This window comes from Festucalex cinctus, chromosome 12 (genome assembly GCF_051991245.1).
Source record: "Festucalex cinctus isolate MCC-2025b chromosome 12, RoL_Fcin_1.0, whole genome shotgun sequence".
NCBI classification, from domain to species: domain Eukaryota; kingdom Metazoa; phylum Chordata; class Actinopteri; order Syngnathiformes; family Syngnathidae; genus Festucalex; species Festucalex cinctus.
Genome location: NC_135422.1, coordinates 10,699,471 through 10,721,602, shown reverse-complemented (window position 1 = coordinate 10,721,602; position 22,132 = coordinate 10,699,471). Strand labels below are relative to the sequence as shown.

Sequence of the window (22,132 nt, the reverse complement as noted above, 5' to 3'; positions counted from 1 at the left end):
ACTGCATGATTTCATTTCCCATCACTTTGTTTTCTGTAACTTATTTACACTTTCAGCTGCTTTATTAAAATTTTAATCAAGCCTTTATTTGCTAATTAAAGTTGTTGTTCAGAATGAACACAATTTCAATTACTTACGTAATATAAGCAAAATAATGAAAACATTTAATCAGATGTATTAAGATTTAATACATGCAATCAAATTCATTTCTATTTGTAAAAAAAAAAAAAAAAAAAAAAAAAAGTAAGGGTGTGGATTAGAAGAATGAAAAATTTATTTTAAAAAAATCATAATTATATAATCACAGGATTCTTTTTAATATTTTGAGAAAAAAAAATATTTTTTTGAAAAAAATTCTGGAGTAGAGCCAATATGTTACAAATAAAAGTATTTTGCACAAAAATATGTAATTAAAATAATATTTGGGCTCAAATACTTATGTGAGCAAAGGTACTAAATTCAAATATTAATACTTTTTGCACTTTACTTTTGATTCCTTAAATTTAAAATGACTTGGGAATCTTATTAGAGGAAGACAAAAAAAAAAAACAACCTTGACATATGCACCTGTGATACTTGCCCATAACCTACTCCAGCCATCCACTCCCTCCCTTTTGCTTTCTCTGTCTCGTGCCCAGTTTCAGTCTACAAGTCCCAACACGCTATGGAATTAGAAGAACCGCACACTCCTTTTCTCCACAATCCTGCTAGACAATCACGGCGTGCCCTGCTCAAGGGCTCCAGCAGGGCGTGTTTGCTCTGCAGACCACAGAACAGGAAGATTGACATCTCGCCATACCGTACCTATCAATCTTTTTTTTCTTTCTTTCTTTTTTTACAGTAATAATGTAAAAATGTTTGTACAACTAGAAAATGCAATTTCTGGAGAAATTGTGTGCTGCTGGAATGCTGAATGAAAATATATGGAATCGTGGAATGATTTGGCATGATATTGAATGAAATACAATCACGTGGAATGATAATGGAGTAATGGAATGATATGAAATGATTTGGGTGAAAATGTGCGATATGTGATGTGGAAAGATATTGCATGATACTGAATGATATAGAATGATGAATGATACTGGTGAAAATTTTGGAAAGATTAAATAATATGGAATGATAAAGAAAGATATGGAATGATGTGGAAATATATTGTTGAAAATTATTCTTGAAGGTGAATTTAATGAGCTGAAAATTTGAATGGGAGTGATGTGGATCTGCATTATTGATTGTATCATTGAGAATGAACTGAGAATTTTGGGGTGAAAAATTTGGAAATTTGGGAAAATTAAATAGTTGGAATGAAATAAATAATAGACTGAATGGGGTGAATTTTTGGAGTATGATATAAGTTAGAATAGTGAGGAGAATAAAATATAATAAAGTTAAAGGTTGTACAGTTGATGACAATTGGGCCACTCTTTGAGAGGCTGCATAATTTCAAAATAAATAAATACATAAATAAAAGTTGAAAAAATCTAATTCTTTTATTACAAACAGAAGGCACCAAATTTTTTTTTTATTAATTTTATTAGATTTTTATCTTGATTTTATTTCAGATTTTTAATTTTTTTAATTATTATTATTTTTTTTTATAAAGAGTGTTGGTTAAGAAATAAAAATGGTTGATTATCTAAATAAGCAAACCGATTGTTTCATGACTTCGACTTAGAATTGACTTTATTGATCCTTTTGGGCTGGCTCCCTCTGGGAAATTTACATATCCAGCAGCAATAAGAACAGATAATAAAATAAAAAATAATTCAATCAATCAATAAATAAGGTCATTACACCAGAGAGTGAATTAATAATAATAATAATAAGAAGAAGAAGAAGAAGAAAATAAACAATAAAAATTCAATCAATCAATAAATAAACAAATAAATAAACGTCTTATTTTGTCTTTTATATTCATAATTTCTCTTTAACCTCACAAAATTATAGTTGATCAAAATTCACGATTTCTCAGAATTTTCAGCAGGATACTCAAATGCTAAAATATTTGATAGCTGCATGCAGCCAATTTATTTGACTCCCCAGTTTTAGTTTCGTTTTTATATTATTTAATAAATCCCTTGCTTCAGGTCACTATAATTCACCTGAAAATGATTTCTCCTCAAAATTAGAAAATTGCTCCTCAAACGTTTTTTTGAGCCTTGATGGCACCCGTGCATGCACCTGCTATTGTCTTGAAGGAGAATTCACCTGTCAGTCGGAGGCGAGGAAGGGAGGGAGAGAAGGAAGAAAGGAAAAGGACTAAAGGCCGAGGCCCGGGAGAGAGACGGTCACGCCTTGGAGACGAATGCCGCATGTCACTCCTTTAAAAAGAGAAATGCAAATGGTGCCAGAAGTGTGAACGGATGAGTGGAAGTGATGTGAGGGGGGAGCACATCAGGAGGGTGGAGGAGGAGGAGGAAGAGAGGGAGTTGTCTCCTGCAACAAGTCTAACCTGAATCCAAAGCTAACAAGATGCGCTGATTGCAGGGTGCTGAAAATATGGAGGGGGGGAAAAAAAGAACATTAAACACAGTCTTTTGTTCCACTCGCTTCTGCTTTGCTCGAGTTTCAGCACTTAGTATGTTCTTTTTTTTCTTGTCTCGCACAAACACAAGCAGACAATGTGTCAAGTCTCAGACACACAAACAAACTCACGACACATTTGTGAAGTACAGTTCAGTTGTATTAGTTGTGAGGACTACAGATGGAAATTAGCATTTTGCTAAATCTGGTGCAGCCATCTTTTTAATGTTACTGCACACTGTCCTTTTAATAAACCAAACTCAAACTCATTCACTGCCCAGGTAAAATGGATATTTGACGGGTATGGCCGTCAATGGCAGTGAATGAGTTAAAAGTCAACCCCAAAATTTTCTTGGCAGTATGTTGCATGCACCACTATAGTGTAAATAAGGAATATCAGATTAATGTTGCCTTTGTGCAATATGAATTAAGCAGCAAAATCCATCTGTTTTTATCAGATATCAAAACCATTCTTATGCCTTGGCTAATGATGATGTCAGCATTTTTTTAGTCTTCTGATTGGTTGGGTAACTAAGCAAAGCACATCTGAATGCATTAAAGAGATACTTCGCTTATTTTGCCCATTATAGCATTAAAAAGGTAATATTTTATCTATAATTAATTTGATACTTTCATTATTTTTCACGTGCAAATAGTACCTTTAAAAACACATTTTGCAACTTGCTGTCGACTGAAAATGACATCACAATGACATCACATCTGTTTTCTTGGTTTGGTCATGTGACATTCACCAGCTGAGCTGTGATTGTTGCCTGAGTCCTTGTGATGTCATTTTCAGTCAACAGCAAGTTGCAAAATGTGTTTTTTTAAGGTACTAATTTTACATGAAAAATAATGAAAATATCAAATTAATTATAGACAAAATATTAATGTTTGACTGCCAAAAATTGCTAAATAAGTAAAGCATCCCTTTAAATAATCATGTGTTTTATTACATATTATAAATATTACATATTTATGTTTTTGTAGTGGGGGCATAAACAGTTGGATTGAAGTCGAGTAAGTCATTTCTTCAGTGTAATTATACAGCTCGCTTTTCAGACCCACTAATATTTTATGGATCCAAGACAGGTACAATTTTACATACATTACAATACAGTGGTTTACAGTAAGTTATATACTTTTTAAATAGAAACTTACTGTTTTATTTTTTGTCAATATGGGAGTACTTGGAAACGTGTATTTTGACCTAGTAAAAAGTTTAAGAACCACTTCACGAAATGTTTGTTTAAAAACAAAACTTTGATCATACTTCTAATGTAAGCATCTTGTGTTTCACCAGTTGTATAACACTGTAAAGACTACACGTAATGTAAAAAGGTATTCCTGTTATTCACAAATGACACGCCGCACTGCTTATTGTCAAAGTCCCTGAAGCTAAAAAAGAAAAATTCCTAATTACAGATGAGAGAACCGACACAACACTCACGGCAATGCAGGCCAATGGACACACGTTTGTTGCCAAGTGATCGTTATCGTCAGATGTTTGCACAAATACGTGCGGACTTTCCCAAACGTTCAGTGCGGTTCACTGACAAAACATTGGCCTGTCATTGCCTGATTGGCATTATGATAAAGTATACAAGGCTGAATAATTCAAATTTAGATCAGGACATAAAATTTGTACCTTCATACATCCTCACCTCCCACATGTTCCCAAACTGACATCAGGAATATAACTCTTGAAATTATTTCATTATTTATGTGGGTATGTGGTGCTGACAGATTTTTTAGAACTAATGAGGCGGCCAGGAGATTGTTGGGGAAGATTCTCTGGGACCCCAACATGCTTGGGGTCCACAGAAAATACACCAGCCCACCCCTCCCCAGTTTGAGGTCCACGTGCACAGGAATTACACTTTATAAAAAACTTTTTTTTTCTTCCTGTATATTCTCTTTTATTATGTTTTGTTATGTTTTTATACAACATAGTACTACTTCCATTAGTGTAACAAAAATGGTGGTGTGTTTTTTAGGTCTGGAATAGATTCATGATATTTTAATTTACTGTTGTGATATATTTGTACAAAGTAAATTTAGTATCACCACCATTTTCTCGTGTTGTTCTTCACGGTCAACAGTTTTCCAATTTTCCAATAATAAATGATTTCTGCTTCAATTTACAGATATGCAAAAAATTGTCATGATCTACTCCAGTCTGCTTTGCAAGACAAAATTAAAATAGAGACATTAAAGTGTCTTTTTTTTTGTTTTTTGTTTTGTTTAAACATGTATTAATTTTGTATTGTAAGTACCTTTTTCTACAAAACAGCATGTGGGCTACAACTACTTTTCCCCTTTTTCTTCATTTCTAATTTAAATAAAATCGATTTTTGGAAATTAATATCGATTCGATTCGATTAATAAATGAGAATCTCGATTCGTTTGTGAATCGATTTTTTGGCACACCCCTACTTGAAGGCTTTCTTGTCTATTTCTTTTGACAGAGTCGACTATGAAAAAAAAACTGATTTGAACTTCGTAAAGTATCGTTGGCTGACTGTGGAACAAAATATTGTTTTAAACAATAAGGAAATTAAAGTGAATACATTTGAAAAGTAACTGAAACCAATGAAATTCTATGATCTACGAAAGCCACCCCAAATTATCACACACTATACAATCTTGTGTAAAATAAACATAGTTAATTATAAATCACATTATGGCCTGTCTTGTGCATGTGTTAATATTAAAGCCAAGGTGCTACTGAAAAGCTAACTGATTGGATGCCCATGACCTATAAGTGCTTTCAGCTTCTCTTTTCATAAATGACTGAATGAAATTTAGGTTCAAATGTACACGACAGTTAAATGATCTGTTTCTCTTGCCTGGCCCGGGAGCTCAGCTATCCTAAACCTCTGAGCCGAGAATTGCTCCTGATCATCCATTCTTGAAGTCAAAATTGCATCATCCATTCACTCTATCAGAGTGCAATCTGACATCTTTTATTGCACTTTGTCATTAACATTAGCAGCCATTGCTAAAGTGCTCCCGACAAGTCCTCACATGCTCATAGTTTCCGAAAAGCCTGCTTTTCCACCAACACTATATAACAACTTGGCCAGGCCGGGGAGGTGACTTCCTGTTTGCACGACACCACACACGCACACACGCGCACACACGCGCGGCTGATCCCCTTCAATCCGTGTCTCCAGCTAACGTACGCACATTCTTCAGTCATTACAAATGGATGCCGGTCCGTTTGCTTTGTAGAACAGGCCCGGCGGTTATTAAGTAGGGCTGCCGCACTTGCCACTAACGTTCACGCATTCCTCGGAAGATGACGGATGGTGGCCCACGCACGGCAGGGAACACGTCGCCGAGATATAGTGTTGCGAGTTGTGACCCGGATGTCACTCGTCTTTTCGTCTATTCTAAGACGTTAATGGCGATAAATGTAAATTATAGGAAGCCGTGGCTAAAATTGGACATTGTTACCTGTAGATTACAGGCCCCAAACACATTTTAACAATACTGGGGCCTCCCTCAAGGCAGTCTTCCGGGAAAATGTGTTTTGGTTCGATGAACAATGAACAAGGTTGAACTTTTTGGCCATAATTCCAAAAGTAAACACAATATTAGTCATCACCAAAAGCACACTATTCCTACAGTGAAATATGGCAGTAGCAGGATGATGCTTTGGGGTTGTTTTTCTTCAACTGGACCTGGGGCCTTAGTCTTGGTGGAGTGAATTATTGTGACTCAGTGTTAGCAAAACCTTCAGGCATCTGGTAAAGAAGAAGCAAATGTCAGGAAAAGCCTATTAGAACATCTGAACTTCGCATAAAGTTGATATTTGCACAGGGGTGTGTAGACTTTTTATAGCCACTGTTTTTCATAACTCTCAAGAGAAATGCTAGCAAAATGCTAAATAATAATAATGCTAAAAATAATTTATAGTAAACATTTTAATTTATACAAATATTTTAACAAGAAATTCTTACAAAAAGGAACATTAAAATTATTATAAAAATGAAGATTAAAATGCCTCCCCCCCAAAAAATAAAAAATTAATTAAAAAATATATATATTTTAATGTAGGTAATCAAAATTTGACATCTGAAATTCTTCAAATGAAAATATATACGGAAATAGAAAATAATAATAATAATAATAATAATAAATTTCCAATCCTGGATATTGACTGTAGTTCACTACAAGAGTTTGAACGCAGAAGTGTAAATACGCACTCAGAATACAACAATCAACAAATTTCAGCAGCCAATGAATCATTTAAATATTTGTGGGCAAATATATTACAATTTGCCTTATTTTCTTTATTTTTCTGTTTTCTCTCATTTGACCAGCTATAGTTTATTGTCCTTATTTTAGATCTAGATATGGCCCATAGTAGAAAAAAAATGAATAGGCCGAATAATCATAAAAACTAAGGTTTAACCCACAATTGCTCATAGTAACACACATTATCATCATATTTTTTCCTAAATTTATGAACGCATGGCCCTCCATGGACTGTGCAAAAACGGTCCTGGAAGAGTGCGCCGCTGGCTCATGCACGGGTGGTGCGGAACAGGTCCGTCCACTATAAACTAAGCGGGGATGATTTCATGCAGCGGTGACACGAGAAACACACCTTTGTGGCACTGAAAAGCGGTTGAGGTTTAATTCTTGGTATGAGGCTGCATGGTTACGCCGTTAATGTTTTTGAAAGAACGTTTAAAGGGCAACTGCAGCATGGGTTGTATTTAGTAACACAAAAGAAAACTAATTATGATTCCTTTATGATGTAACTGTGTTTAAAAAGCTTGTCTGGATGCATCAGCGCAATGCGGAAGATATTTGTTACAGGTGATACATTCAGTATAAGTAACAAAAGTACATAAAAAAAAAAACACATTTGAGTGGTTACTGCGCATTGTGCATGATTGGGTGTACAAAGATGAACTGATTTTGAAAGTTTTCATTCTTCTTCAAAATGGGAAAATTTTGCATATTTACTGCAATTGAAATAGTCGGTATTAAAGTACTTGATGATACTTTATGACAGATCTTATACAGCTGCTGTATTTGCCAGTATTGGCAAAAATGAAGAAGCTAGGCTAGCATAGCTTCTCCAGTAGCCTAATTGCATTGCGGTTGCAAATTCTTCTTGTAATTTTTATTGTGGTGTAGTGCAAGAAAAAACAAAATTGGACTATGGGGTATATGCCACGGAAGAGGCAGGACTGTTTTTGCACATCAGTTTGGTTTCGGTTCGGTTTGCGACGTGTGGGCTGCGTCAAAATACTTTGTGCTCCTCGGTTGCGCGTTCGCAACCCGGACCAGAACCAAACTGATGTGCAAAATCATGTCCCGCCTCTTCCATGCCATATACTCCATTTCATGGTGCCTCTTGAACATTGTTGCCATTTTCTTTGAATTAACACCCACTGGCAGGAGTAAATTTGACCTCGCTCACCTCACAGTCTGAGGAGTTTGCAAAAGAAATTTCATTTGTTTGTATTTTGCACGATTTTCGAAAAATTCATCAAATTCCAGGAGGAAAGAATGACATTTTTTTTTTTTTTTTTTTTTTTGCTGCCAAATGTCAAAATGGGTCAAATTTCAGCCGAACAGTCACCGTATAGTGCATGCATGTGGCTGACAGACAATGGACATGACTAAAGACTTCGCTTTAGGAAAAAAAAACAGAAAAAAAAAAAGTAATATTCTAATTACCGTATTTTACGCACTATAAGGCGCACCGCATTATAAGGTGCACCTTCAATGAATTACATATTTTAAAACTTTTTCCATATATAAGGTGCTTCAGTAGAGGTTGGGGTTACGTTATGCATCCATTAGATGGTGCTGCGCTACAAGGAATGTCAACAAAACAGTCAGATAGGTCAGTCAAACTTTATTAACAGATTATCATCCAGCTTTCTGACAACTCGATTCACTCCCGAAATGAATAAAAAGCTGTTTTATTATTTTCTCTGAGGTAAAGTATTCGTATTAGCTAGCGATCCAAGATGGCGGGATCTTCTGCGCATGCGCGTCACAGATCGTGCAGGGTCACCGAATAGCGTCTTGACAACGAGACCTGTTGCGTCTGTGGCGGCTCAATATTGATCCATACATAAGGCGCACTGGATTATAAGGCGCATGGTCAGCTTTTGAAAAAATATTGAAGGCTCTTAGGTGCGCATTATAGTGTAGAAAATACGATATTGTGGTTATTGTTTGGAAATGCTATTGCTGTTTCTAAAATTTTGCAGCCGAACTATGCAGAACAGTCGCATGCCATTGAAAACTACACAACCACAATAATGATCACTGTTAAATCACTATCTCTCAGGCAGATTGAGTGTTATATTATTGCTTTTATTACAAGATGCACCTTGATGAGCTGATCATCTCATTTTTCTCACAAATGTGCAAATCTGCAACCTGCTCTTGATTAGTTGAGCACCATTACTTTGTTGTGGCAACAGGTGCATAGTCTCTCATTATGGTTGGGACTCACTGGCGTATCTGAATTTGTAGCGTTTAACTCCCCCTACTGGTTTGCAAAAGGAAGTTTTATGCTGAGTCGAAAGGAGTTGTTGATTGAAATAAACATTTCATTTGCCATTCAAAAATGTACAATGTAATAATAGTCTACATGATGAATTTGATCCTGAACATCCATTCAATTTTACCAAAGAAAACTCTACCTATACCATTCTGCCCTTTGCCATATTTCTTTCTTTCTCAAATTGATGTAGTGACTCATCAGTTCCTGACATGATTAATATCTCGTTCCTTTCAAGAGGGAGTTTACACCCTGGCGCCTATTGTTAGACCCTTTCACATTTGTGTGCCTCCTTCATAGCACCTATTGCACAGTTCTAATAATAAAGTTTGTTCATCAAGATTATTGTTATTTTGCATGTTGAAGAAACAGCATTGACGTGAATATACAGGCTATATATTTTTTCTTCAAAAGGTAAAAAGTACACTTTTGAAGTAATAATTTTAGTAAATGTTTGATGGTAATTCCAATATATTCCAATACATCAAATAATATAAGGGTAATGTAATAATGCTGTGCCAAACTGCACATTTGCACACAAATACAAAACTACAGCATAGCATTTCTGGATGGCTTTTGTATGAAAACTACTTCTTGGTCTTGAATGAATGATGCAGTAGGCCTACTGTATAGTATGGAGGTACATTTTCGACTACCTTGTGGCCTATTTGTGCTAGTTCGTGACGCTTTGTCGTCACCTGGAAATATCGTATCGTATGTCGGATCAGAATTGCTTGTTTGCACGGTCGATCCGTGGCTTCCAAATATCTGATTTGGCTCAATGGTACCACCTGGTGGCCATTTGCGGTACTGTGCAAATCTCCTGCTATTTTTTTTTTTAATACGAAAAATAAAAACATAAATTAAGAGAAATGTATTAAAACCACCGCGACCCTGGTGAGGAATAGGCGGCCAAGAAAATTAATGGATGTATTAATACCATGGTATAGCCAACAAAAAACCCAACTCGACTTTTTGTTGTTGTTTTTATGTATGTATGTATGTATGTATGTATGTATGTATGTATGTATGTATGTATGTATGTATGTATTTATTTATTTATTTATTTTGGGGGGGGGTATTATTCTCGTTGTGAGCAATCAGCCCCCCCCCCCTTTAAAAATAAAAAATAAAACATGGAAGCGTGGAAAAGAATTACTAAATTTAGTCTTGTGTATAAATTCACCCAATAGCAATATAAGATAAGCACAACATTTTCAAAACCATAAATTATACTTGGTTGACGCTTTCTGTCACGTGACTCAAGCGTCATATGACGCACCCTGAAATGGTTGTCGAACTGGTCATTCGAACCCGGAAGTTACCTGCTCCGACTGCGAAAGTGTGTCTCAAGGCAAATAAATTGAGAAATACGACCGCTAATAAATACTACTTTACAACATGAAATATCGAATCGTAAGTGTGATTGTTGCTTCTTAAATGCTAAATCGCTATCGAAGGCTAAAACGATGGATGTTAGCAGAGCAGACGAAGACTCGTACACGGTATGTCTATTCACATCGTTTCAACTATATGTGTAATATTCATCCAAACTGAGAATAAATTCGTCTATTTGTCTTCTTAGAATAATCTCATCGGGACCTTGCTTGCTATTTTCGGAAACGTGCTTGTCAGCATCTCCTTAAATATCCAGGTACAGTATGTGAATTAACAAATGCTTAACTTGAAATCTGTCTGTCAGTCTATTTTTTTGGTAAAATCTTCGTTTTCTTATTTCTTTATTGAAATACATTACTGTACTATCAGCCTACACAGTACTGTTTACATCACATCTGATTATTTGTTTAATCTGTTTTTTTATGTGTTGTTTTTTTCTGACAGAAATATGGCCATGTGACCATCGTGGGAGCCAAAGACCCACGCATCTTCTACCACACAAAAACCTGGTGGTTTGGCTTTTTCCTCGCCATTCTAGGCGAGGCAGCCAACTTTGTGTCATACGCCTTCGCCCCCCTCAGCCTTGTAGCACCACTCAATGCTGTTTCCATCCTGAGTGAGTTTTCCTTCCTTGACGGAGGTATCGAACCTCAGTGTTAATATAGTGGGGAACCTTTCCATATCAGTTGTTTGTATAAATGTTTACATTATAGCATTTATGGATTTGTATGAGTGTTCCTATGAGGTTTAATTTATTTATTTTTTACCAAAGTATTGGGGGTACTCTGAGGTGGGGGATTATTGAAGTAGTTATATTAAACAAAAATAAAGTTGTACACTGTCGAGGAAAAAAACAAGTAACGCGGCTTTATTTATGTATCTCATTTCACACACAAGATAACACAATGTACTCTACATCATTAGAAGTAGAAGTGTAACATCCCTACTTGATTATTATTACGTTTGAGTTATTATTTTATTAAAACTTACATGGTGCATGAAAAAAACATTCTCTACCCCTGACATGGAGGGAAAAATAGATGTTAATGTGTTTTCCTATGTTTTTTGTCTCTCAGCAAGCTACATTTTGGGTTTCATTTTCATGCATGAGAAGTTAAAGCCAAAGGAGTTTGCAAGTAAGTGTGACATTGGCAGACAGTGTTTTGATTGCAATATGCGCTAAAAACAGACAGCGGCTATTAATTCAATGTTTTAACTGTTTTGTTTTGTTTTGTGGGGGGGGGGGGGGGTTAAATTGTGTTTTATACCTGGCATGACCAGTAAAATGTGCCAAACGCAAACTGACTATGCCCACATTGAAAATTCAGATTTTGTTTGTTTGTTTGTTTGTTTGTTTTTTTTGTTTTTTTGGTTTTTTAATAAAATGCTGCATTGTGTCTTGCTTCCAGAGCACCACGGGCTGTCCTTCCTTGGCGCCCTCCTATCTGTCGGAGGGGCATACCTCTTCGTGGCTTTTGGACCAAACTCGCATGAAAAACTGACAGCGGAAGTTGTAGTGAAACACCTCGTCGGATGGCCCGTTCTCTTATATCTGGTAAGTTCACGCTCACTATCCTCACATGATTTATTGTCTTCTAATTTTTTGAGTCGCGTTTAGGCCAACAGTCACTTCCCACATTATATATTGGATTTCTTTTGTGTCTTTCTGGGCAGGTCCTGGAGATCATCACGTTCTGCCTGCTTTTATATTTCTATAAACAGAAAAATGCAAACTACCTCGTCATCATCCTGCTGCTGGTTGCTTTGCTAGGTAAAAAAAAAAAAAAGTTCAGCTCCTATCATTCGTAATAGTATAGTTCATCATTTTAATACTTAAAATGTCTGTTTGTGTGTGTGGTGTTCAGGTTCAGTCACAGTTATTTCAGTTAAGGCCGTGGCCCACATGTTGATATTGAGCCTCGAGGGCTCCATGCAGCTCAACTACCCCATTTTCACTGTCATGTTTGTGTGCATGGTGGCTACGATCGTTTTTCAAGCCAGGTGAGTGGCAAGTATTTTGTGCTTTTAGAACTGAATTAAGGCTCGACAAGTTTGAAGATAATAATTGCAACTTTTTACGTGAAAACAATGGAAAGAAAAATAGTAAATTGATGAGTAACTTAAGTTCTGTATGTGATGTGGTTTTTTTCTTGTTTTTTTTTTAATTTTTTTTATGCAGTTTTCTCTCCCAAGCCTCCAAACTGTACGAGTCGTGCCAGATCGCCAGCGTTAACTACATCCTGTCCACCACCTTGGCAGTCTTGGCAGGTAAGTCACGGGATGTTTGTATTGCTTAAATATTTTTTGTTTACTCATCAACATGGGCGTGATCAAGAAGCAGGTTTGTCGAAAAGCTCCGTGTTTGTTCACCCACAGGCCAAAATAGAGTTGCTCTTGCTTTTGAATTAAAGTGCTCGGAAATGCTTTCAGAATGATGTCAAAAGTTCAAATTGAATAAAAGTATTCTGTTGGTTCAAAAAAAAAAGTGATGACATCATTACTGTTTTTTTTTTTAAGGGGCCGTTTTTTACTTGGAATTTAATCATGAAGACATCCTTCACATCAGCATGTTCTTATTGGGGTAAGTAAATAATGTAATCGAACACACTGTGCTATTGATCAGTTTTTCTTACCTTTATAGCACCAAAGCACATATTTTTGAAAAATACAGCGCACCATCAAACAAAATGGTTTCAAAAGGTATAGTAAATGCTAGGGGTGTGAATTGCCTAGTACCTGACGATTCGATTCGTATCACGATTCACAGGTCACGATTCGATTCGATACCGATTAATCCCGATACGAATTTATAAGGTGATTGTTGCGATTTTTTTTCATTCAAATTTAGAAAATACTAATCAGTAAGCTTGTAGAGTGTAAGATTTATATGAAAATGTATTATTTATTTATCTGAAATTTCAGTCTTATAGAGGTTGTAATCTGTTTCATGTTTGAACAGCATTAAAATAAAATATTAAGGCTTAATGTTCCGTTCATATAACATTCTTCCATGCTCAAGGTGTGAATCCTAACCCGAAGTCAGACGTTTTGTTGAATATTTTTCCATTAAAAATGGAAGTTTAAAAATCGATTCACACACACAAAAAAAAAAAAAAGGCAATGATGATAAGACGTTGAATCGGTAAGACTACCGAATGAACAATTCTGAGCTCTTTAAAAAAAAAAAAAAAAAAAAAAAAAAAAAATCGATTTTTTTAAGTGAATCGATTCGAGAATCGCGCGATGTAGTATCGCGATATATCGCTGAATCGATTTTTTTAACACCCCTAGTAAATGCTACATACATACATTGATACATTGCTTATGATCTCATTTGAATTTACTCACACTTACTCACACTTAGTGTGAAATTTGGGCCTGTTTCATTGAATTACTGCTTAGTGGAAGAGTACATATTTAATTGCACTAAACATGGCTAGTCTAAGACACGTTTGTTGTAAAAAAATCAAATTGGGGTCCAATTAAGTTATTAAATAGGATAACTTTGCAATCAAGTGAACTGTTTTTAACTATTTTTTTTCTTTGTGTCTTACAGCACTGCGGCATGCTACCTGGGTGTCTTCCTCATCACCAAAACCAGAAAAAAGAACAAGAACTTCGAGCCTTACGTCACCATAAATATGAGTAACGGTGTGTAAAAAGGGCATGCACATTAACCAAAACACCATTTGGATGGCTGATTCTGAATCAGGTGTGTTGTCCACGATCAGGTGTGCCAACCATTCACAGCAAGGGTCCGGAGGTCCCGGCTAACTTCACCGGTAGTTTCTCGTATGGTGCTCTAGTCAACAGCGACGGAAGCACTTCCTCTTGTCAGCCCCCCAGCATGGAGCAACCCGCAACCGGCTTCAGACCCACGCGGGCATCAAATGGGCCTCGTGAAGGGAAGCAAGATTAGCAACAAGCTTTTGTGACTGTAGGTTTTTTTTTTTTTTTTTCGTTTTTTTTTTTTTTGGAAAACCTCCAAAGTCAAACACAATCCAATCCAAATGGGGAAAAAAGGACCGGTAATAGGGGGAAAAAAATGGTTCCTGTTATATTCACGCTAAATCAATTCCATTGTGTAATGAGATAAATCAATTTTTAAAAAAATTAGTAAATAAACAGATTTTAATTACCAGTTTTGGGAGCAAATAATGCAAAATTAATGCATCAAATTCTAAAGGATAATAAAATGCCAATTGGGCCAGATTAATGATCAGAGCAGTCTCTATGTGGCCCACGAGTCATCCTTATGGACACATGCTAGACATCTGTTAGGTAAAAATGATTTGATTGACTTTGGCGCTTCTACTGTATGTATGTCTGCCTATTTAACTGCAAGGAAGCTTATCAAACTTAAGGTACTATCATGCTCAGGACTAGCAAAACATCTTTAAAGATGCTGGATTTTTAAACATGGAAATGTGTTTTGTGCCTTGAAGCTTACTGCCTGTAGCGTTGGCAATGTAAGAGTGACGTTGTACTGTTGGGGGACCATTTCTATGTTCTCGATGATCTCCGCAGACTGCTGAAGCCTCGCCAGTGATTGCTTTAAATTCTGGACTTACTGTAACTTATCTGCCTTTTAAGATGTCTCCCTAAGCGCAGGTTTTACTCCAATTCTGCCTCCTGTTTTGGGAGTTATATTACTACCTTTTTTTGTGAATGGATCCGATGCAAGTGCTTTAATTTATTGTATTTATTGATTTATTGTGCCTTTAAGGGGAGTACTGTAGCTCTACACTGGACAAAAACAGGCAACCATCTCTATTATGAAGTTTGATGTGTTAGTGTTAAAGTTGAGTGATTTGTGATTTGGGGGGTGATTTGTGCAGTTTGTTGACCAAGTAGCTTGGGTTCTACTTGATTGCAACTCCAAAAACAAATACGATATGTTCATGGTTTGACTGTTGGCTCTTGTGTGTGTATTTTTTTTTCATTTATCTATGTATTTATTGTTTTGAAAGGGGATGTTTTCACCGTATGGAAGCATTTTGCATTCCGTATATTGGGGAAAATATCAGAAATGCCCGGATGTGCTTGCAAAAGAAAAAAAAAAGAACAAATATTCTTGCGGTAATGTGACGGGAAGATGTCGATTTAAGTTTTTAAAAATAACAATTGATTCCCTCTTCACTTTTACTTAATGTACTTGTTTCATTATTGGATTTAAATCCACACTGATTCATGTCACATTAATGACAATGAAAGCGCAAACTGTGCACTTATTTTAAATTAACATTTTGGTAAATATTTTGTTCACAACAGTAGAAAATAAAAAAGGAAAAAAGAAAAATGTATTTCATAAGCAAACTGGAGTTATTTGATTTTCATAATGAGAGCACCGATAGCCACCGGTTGCGCGTTCACTTCCTGAGGGCAGGGCGGCATTTCCAATACTGCTTTTTGATTGGCCACCTTCAACCTCCGCCGCCGTCTCATTGGCCGAGCTTTCTCGTGTGCTGAGAAGTTGTTAGGTTGCGCCGCACTAATCCCATCATAACAAACATCGCATTTTGACAGCAAATGTGATATTTTTTGAAGAAGATAAGCGGCGTCACGCGTTCGACTCCTCAAATTCTACGTGAAGTTCCTCTTGAGATGATTTGTCTTCACGAACGGTAGTCGGGTGAGTTATGGAACAACCGGCATTTATAGGCGAATCACGAAGGAGTTAGATATTGTGTGTTTTTGCAGTTTGTGTGTATTCATTGGTCGTGGAACTAGTTTACGATATCATTTGTCGGTGTGCATTTTGAATGAGGACCTTACGTAATAATGAGACTGTTCTGTGTCCTTCGGTGTCCTTGGAGGCAAATAACCTCGACGCGTGCTGTTTTCCACATAAAATATTTCATTTTAATTGTTACATGTTTGAATATATATTCTTTCTAGTCGTATTCAAGACAAACGTGAGGAGGCTGTGTTGTGCCTGAACAAGTGGATGACGATTTATGTTTAATTAATTCTGTCACCAGGTGTCGCTGTTGCTGAGCGCTTGTTAGAGAAGAAACAGCAACCTGCTGCTTCTTTTCATTCTGATCACTGACGCTCTAGCATGCACACATACCAATGAAAAACAGACTGGAGTGGACATTTATATTTTCTTGTAAATATAGTGATCTATAAACCAATTGGATTACAGCAAAAGCAAAGAAAAATGACAGGTATGGTATGGTTCATGATTCATCCATTTTATTTTGTGATTTTGCATACAATTAACTGAATATGCAAATTATATGGCGGCATACTTTCAATATGTCAAGTGCAACAAAGGTGGGAGTCACAAAGCAGAAAACAAACTTAACTTGTGGTAGAACATAAATATGCATAAAATTACTTTTACACTTAACAAGGACATATAATAACAATTAGCTAATCAGTTAACTCACAAATTGATAGTGATTCAACTCAACTGAATATGATTGGTTAATTCTGAACACAACCATGACCCAATTTACAAGAGGGTGTGCACACTTGTGCAACTACATTATCGCAGCAATATTTTTTTTCTTCTTCTCATGATTTTATTCCCAATTGAGTTATGCGTATAGGTCGTAATGATGGTCTAACAAATATAGAATTTTTTTATATTGGTGTAATTTTTTTATGTCACAAAAACCTGACATTTGAGCAGCAACTTTTTATATCTATACGGCAGTTCCCTGTGATTGGCTGGCAACCAGTCCGTCGTGAAGGAACCCTGCCTCTCCCACGAAAGTCATCTGGGACAGGCACCAGCTCTCACCCGCGACCATAATGAGGACAAGTGATATTGAAAATGATTAAAGGATTATTTAAAACTCTTCACTCTCCTCCGTAGTGCCAAATCGTCCTGCTTGTGAAACACCAACCAACAAGGCTCATCATGCTGCGAGAGAGCTCCAAGGCGTGGAGCAACGGCTCCGAGGCCTACAGTAGCGACCCGGAGGAGGATGAGGAGGAGGAGGAAGAGGACATGGTGTTCGGGGAGAACGACCAGGACGGCGTCGGCGAGGAGATGATGGACCTGAGCGACTTGCCCACCTCGCTTTTCGCGTGCGGCGTCCACGAGGCGGTGTTCGAAGACGACGTGGACAGGGTGAGTCAACTTACTTGCATATTTGTGGCTATCAATTCGCATATTCAGTTTTTTTTTTTTTTAAATTATCTATTACTTGCTGAAAATGCCTTCAAGTCTTCATATTTGCAAAAGTATTACTTTGGCACCATCTGGTGGAAAGTTGGTGTTGTTTGGTTTAACTCATTGCTTTTCAAATTTTTTTGGTGTTGGCACTTTTTGGTCCTTGCCATTTTAATTGCTTTGCCGCCATCTTGTGGCCTTTATACACGATTACAAACCCCTTTGCAGGGTGTTGGTGGTCAGTTATTTGTAGAATTTTGCTATTCATAACACGGCTCATTCCGTATTCACTGCAATGTAGAGCACATCAAAAATGTAATGAAATAGAACTAGCCCAGTGTCCTTGAACAGATTTTCTGGAAAAAATAACATCAAGTCTTCTAAGACTTCAGCCTGCTTAACATCTAAAGTGCTAACTCCACTTAAATTGGATTTGGCATTTTAAGTATAATTAGATTTTTTTGTGTTTTTTTTGTTTTTGTGATGCTTCCGCAGAAGAGTGCCACTCATGGCAACGAGGAAAAGTGTAAGACTCACACACAGGAAATTGAAAGTACAAAATGACCAAAGCAACAATAAGAATATGAAAAAAAAATAATGACCTTATTTTAGTGTTTACGTCCCAATCACTAATAATAATCATCCTCTGTTGCAGTTTATGTAAGTGCACATTTTGAGTTTATTTAATACTTATGATTTAGTCGGAATTCAACATATATATTATTTTTTTACATACAAGAATATTTGGATCATTGCACCCTACTTGCTTCGAGGTGAATACAAAAAAAATGCTTTTAATTTTCTGCCCCTTTAATCCAATTATGCTGTCTTGTCAAGTCCTCCCAGCCGGCATGCTTCACATCTCTCGACTTTGTAACCACTCAGTCCAACGCTTCTCCGTACAAGTCCTTCTCTCTAATCGCACTTTAGCAACTCTCCTCTGCGCACTTTCTTTGATCCCATCTTTTCCATATTTATAGGCAAAAAATAAAATAAAAATCCCTTTAAACCAATCACTCTGGTTTTGTGAGTCTGCTGTTTTGCCTCCCCTTTTCTCTGCCTCATTACAATTCCAACTGCCTCTTTTTAAGTGGAAATGCCACCCTCGCACCCTTCAGTCGGAGCGTGTCAATAGATTTCTCTCCTCTGCGCGGTTCAATTAAGCGAGGCGTGCTATAAATAGACATTTTGACATTTGTTTCAACTTTTTCAAAATGAGGCCGGTTGGTTTGGAAAGGGAAGAGAAATCACACAGCACAAACTGATTATTCTATTAGACCGTTTTTTGGCTCGGGGAGGTGCCAATTGGTTCTACAAGCACAAAACACGCAAGGACAGCATGTGGTCCTTTTACCTACGTATAGTATATGGGCCCACGAGAGCATTTGATGCCAGCCACCATGACATTTTCCAAAACAAACTATTTAAAGGGGACGTAAATCAAAATTCATTTTTTAATTGGTTCTCCGACTTCCACCCACATTTTAACTCATCGCAGCCATTTTCACTGAAGCAACCCCCTTCGCTCCCGGCTGTTTTACTGGATTTTGACTTTGATTTTGCAAGGCCCACAGTGTTATATTGCTATAAAAACATGGAACCTGACAAAAGAAAGATTTGAGCAGAGGTGTCAAACTGCATTCCTCGTGGGCCGCAGTCCTGCAGGTTTTCGAGGTATCTCTACTCCAGCACACCTGATTCAGTGATCAGGATAATTATCAGGCTCGAAAACCTGCAGGACTGCGGCCCACGAGGAATGCAGTTTGACACCTCTGGATTAGAGTCTCTTCTTTCAGCAGGAAAAAATATATATATTTGTATCTGTTTCTTTTTTGCAGCAATTAGTATTAGAATATAGCTAAATATCATCATTATTCATAAACCTGTTCAAAACACTGGGGAAAAGAGCTTGTTGCATCATTGCCCTGGCTGATCTCTTATACTCTGCTGACACCTGCTGGCGTTCTTTTTTTTGTAATAACTACCATTGCTTTAAGTGACCTCTTCAGGTCAGCAGCTACATCAAAGGCTTATGTATGCTCTTGCATAAAAACACATAAAAAAGCGTATAAATGCGTTTTTTTGGGACCATGGCAATATTAAAAATAGAATGTTTTATACGTTTTTGGGAGCAAATAAGTTAAAAATGTACATTAGGGTAATTGAAGACTCTAAATTGTTTGTTCTTCAGGATTTGACAGTCATTACCTCATCAAAAAATACGAAGCTCTCCAGCATGATTAGCGATAGGGATCAAATACCGTTTTCCTTTCAATATTCCAATTATTTGATTTCTGGGAATTGTTTGTTTGCTTTCATACGATTTCTCTGATGTCGCAAATGAGTGAAGATGTCGCACACAAGAATGTACAATGTAACCCTCCGTTAGCATTGTGTAGCATCCAAGACAGCAACATCAACAGTCGCCTTTCAATTAATTCACTCTGGTGCCACACTATGCATGACAAATCAATCCGTGGTTAATCCAACTTTTACAATACTATAACAGTACATATTTTTCATAAATTTATCATAGTGACCACTGAAGGTGCAATGACCACTTTTGGGATAAAGGTGCCCCCACTTACTAACTAACAGGCGTGACATCGGGGACAAGGCAACCTAAATTTTTTGTTTGTCTTTGCTCTTGGCTCTCTCCCAGCACCGACATTACCTCCTTCTTGTGCGCTTATACCGGAGGACAGGCTGTTTTTGTGATCACACACTGCGTGCTTCTTTACAAAAGAGGAGGACAAAGGCAGACAGCCATTTTAGCAAAGATGCTCTTAGGTGGCTGTAAAAGCATCTCCCTTTTCTTCTGTGTAACTAAGAGAGGATCTGTTTGCTTTCACTTGTATGTAAAATGGGGAGGAATGTTTGAACCATTTTGCTTCTTATGTGGAGTTGGAGCTTTAACTGTGGTGATGGTGATTATTCAAAGTGTCTTTTACTGTCATGCGTATACACTTTGAAAAGGTCCAATAGAAATTTTAAACACTACTGTATGAATGTTTTCAATTTGCTGTGGAAGGCCTATTTGTGCATGATTTTTCTTTTCTTTTTTTAAATTAAGCAGTACAGATAATGGATAGATGTAATATTAGGAAGTAATGTCAAAGTTTTACAGCACATTTCAAGACACCCAATGATGAGTACGTCAGGAAAAAGTTAACTATCGAAAAATGATTTGGAAAAGAACACATAGAAAAAGGGATTTATAATTAAAGCTCTCAAACTAGGAGCAAATATTCTGATAAAAAGGGCATAGGACCTTCAAAACAGGACTAGTGTGTTCTTAAAAAAAAATGTTGCAACGTGTAAAAATATTTTAACAATTTTCTTGCAACCCTGATGTTCAAGTGCATCCACGTAGATAAAGTCCTTGTTCTGTGCACCACTCTTAGAGAACATATATTGTACATTGTATGATGGATGAGCAAAGTAGAGGGACAAATTAGTGTTAGTGGAGGGAAAGGTCAGCTTGGCCATTATCCTGTCACTGTCCCTGATAGTGGTCAGTCAGCGGACATGATGGCCAATCAGCGCAGGGAAAAGCTGCTGCTGCTGCTGATATTATTTGAAGAGCTCTTCAATCTTCCGAGTACAATCAAATACAATTACTTAAAGAGTCCATACTGGTGAAACAGCCACAAAGCTCAAGATGGTCTTAAAGAAGATGTGCAACACACTCGAGTCACTCGAGGACCATAGAGTCTTGTAAATCCTTGTGCTGTACTTCCACTTTTAATTGGAAAAAGAAGAAGCAGGTTTTTGCTTCTTGTAAGACATTTTCAACTAAAAAGCAAAACTTTAACATTGTTATTCATTTCTGAATGCAGCCTGTAGTCAGCAGTGTTTGCTTAACTCACTCACTTCCCAGACATTTTCACTGAAGCAACCTGCTTTGCTCCCGGCAATTTTACTGGATTTTGACAGAAAGACCAAAAGAAAGATTTGAGTCTCCTCTTTCATGGGGAAAAAAAAAAAGTATATTTCTATCTGTTTCCGTTTTGCAGCAATTAGAATCAGAATATAGCTAAGTTTCATCATTATTCACAAATCTATTTAGAATTGTGAGTAATTGAGGATTTTTCAACATGGCCCTGGTTGATCTCTTATACTCTGCTGCTACCTGCTTACCGTTTCTGGAATAACTACTATTACGTCAAGCATTCTTTTCAGTTCAGAGGCTACATCAAAGCCTTCTGTATGCTCTAGCATAAAAAAAACAAAAAAACAACAACACATAAATACACTTTTGGGAGCATGTTAACATTTAAAATAGAACATATTTATATGTGTTTTGGAGCAAATGAGTTTAGTGTATTCCCGAACGCACCCACAATGAATGAACAGGCATTTTGGGGACGCCAAGTTCATGGTTGCTGTATTTTTAATTGGTCCGACTCAAAAGGAAGAAAAATAGCAAAAAAAGCAACAACAAAAAACCCATGCAAAATAGTGCAGTAAACATGCATAGATTAAATATAGATAGATTAAGTTATGGTCGCAAATGAAAAGCCCATGATAGAGTGAAGCCAAAATAA

The 22,132-nt window shown here is 36.8% G+C and overlaps 2 protein-coding genes across 2 annotated transcripts in view; both read left to right on the top strand.

Moving 5' to 3' along the window:
- The first annotated feature begins 10,340 nt into the window (after positions 1 to 10,340).
- Positions 10,341 to 15,369, top strand: nipal3 (NIPA like domain containing 3). Its single transcript, XM_077539874.1, has 11 exons — positions 10,341 to 10,566; positions 10,647 to 10,715; positions 10,904 to 11,075; positions 11,536 to 11,595; positions 11,869 to 12,014; positions 12,134 to 12,230; positions 12,325 to 12,460; positions 12,639 to 12,727; positions 12,977 to 13,040; positions 14,016 to 14,110; positions 14,191 to 15,369. The coding sequence occupies exons 1-11, from the start codon at positions 10,531 to 10,533 to the stop codon at positions 14,376 to 14,378; spliced, it is 1,152 nt and encodes a 383-aa protein (XP_077396000.1). The 5' UTR covers positions 10,341 to 10,530; the 3' UTR covers positions 14,379 to 15,369.
- Positions 15,370 to 15,917: 548 nt separating this feature from the next.
- The window catches only part of rcan3 (regulator of calcineurin 3), a 45,632-nt gene continuing 39,417 nt past the window's right edge, over positions 15,918 to 22,132 (top strand). Inside the window, exons 1-2 of the mRNA XM_077539156.1 lie at positions 15,918 to 16,091; positions 17,286 to 17,543. Coding sequence (XP_077395282.1) covers positions 17,331 to 17,543 — 213 coding nt within the window. The 5' untranslated portion in view covers positions 15,918 to 16,091; positions 17,286 to 17,330. The remainder of the gene's footprint in view (positions 16,092 to 17,285; positions 17,544 to 22,132) is intronic.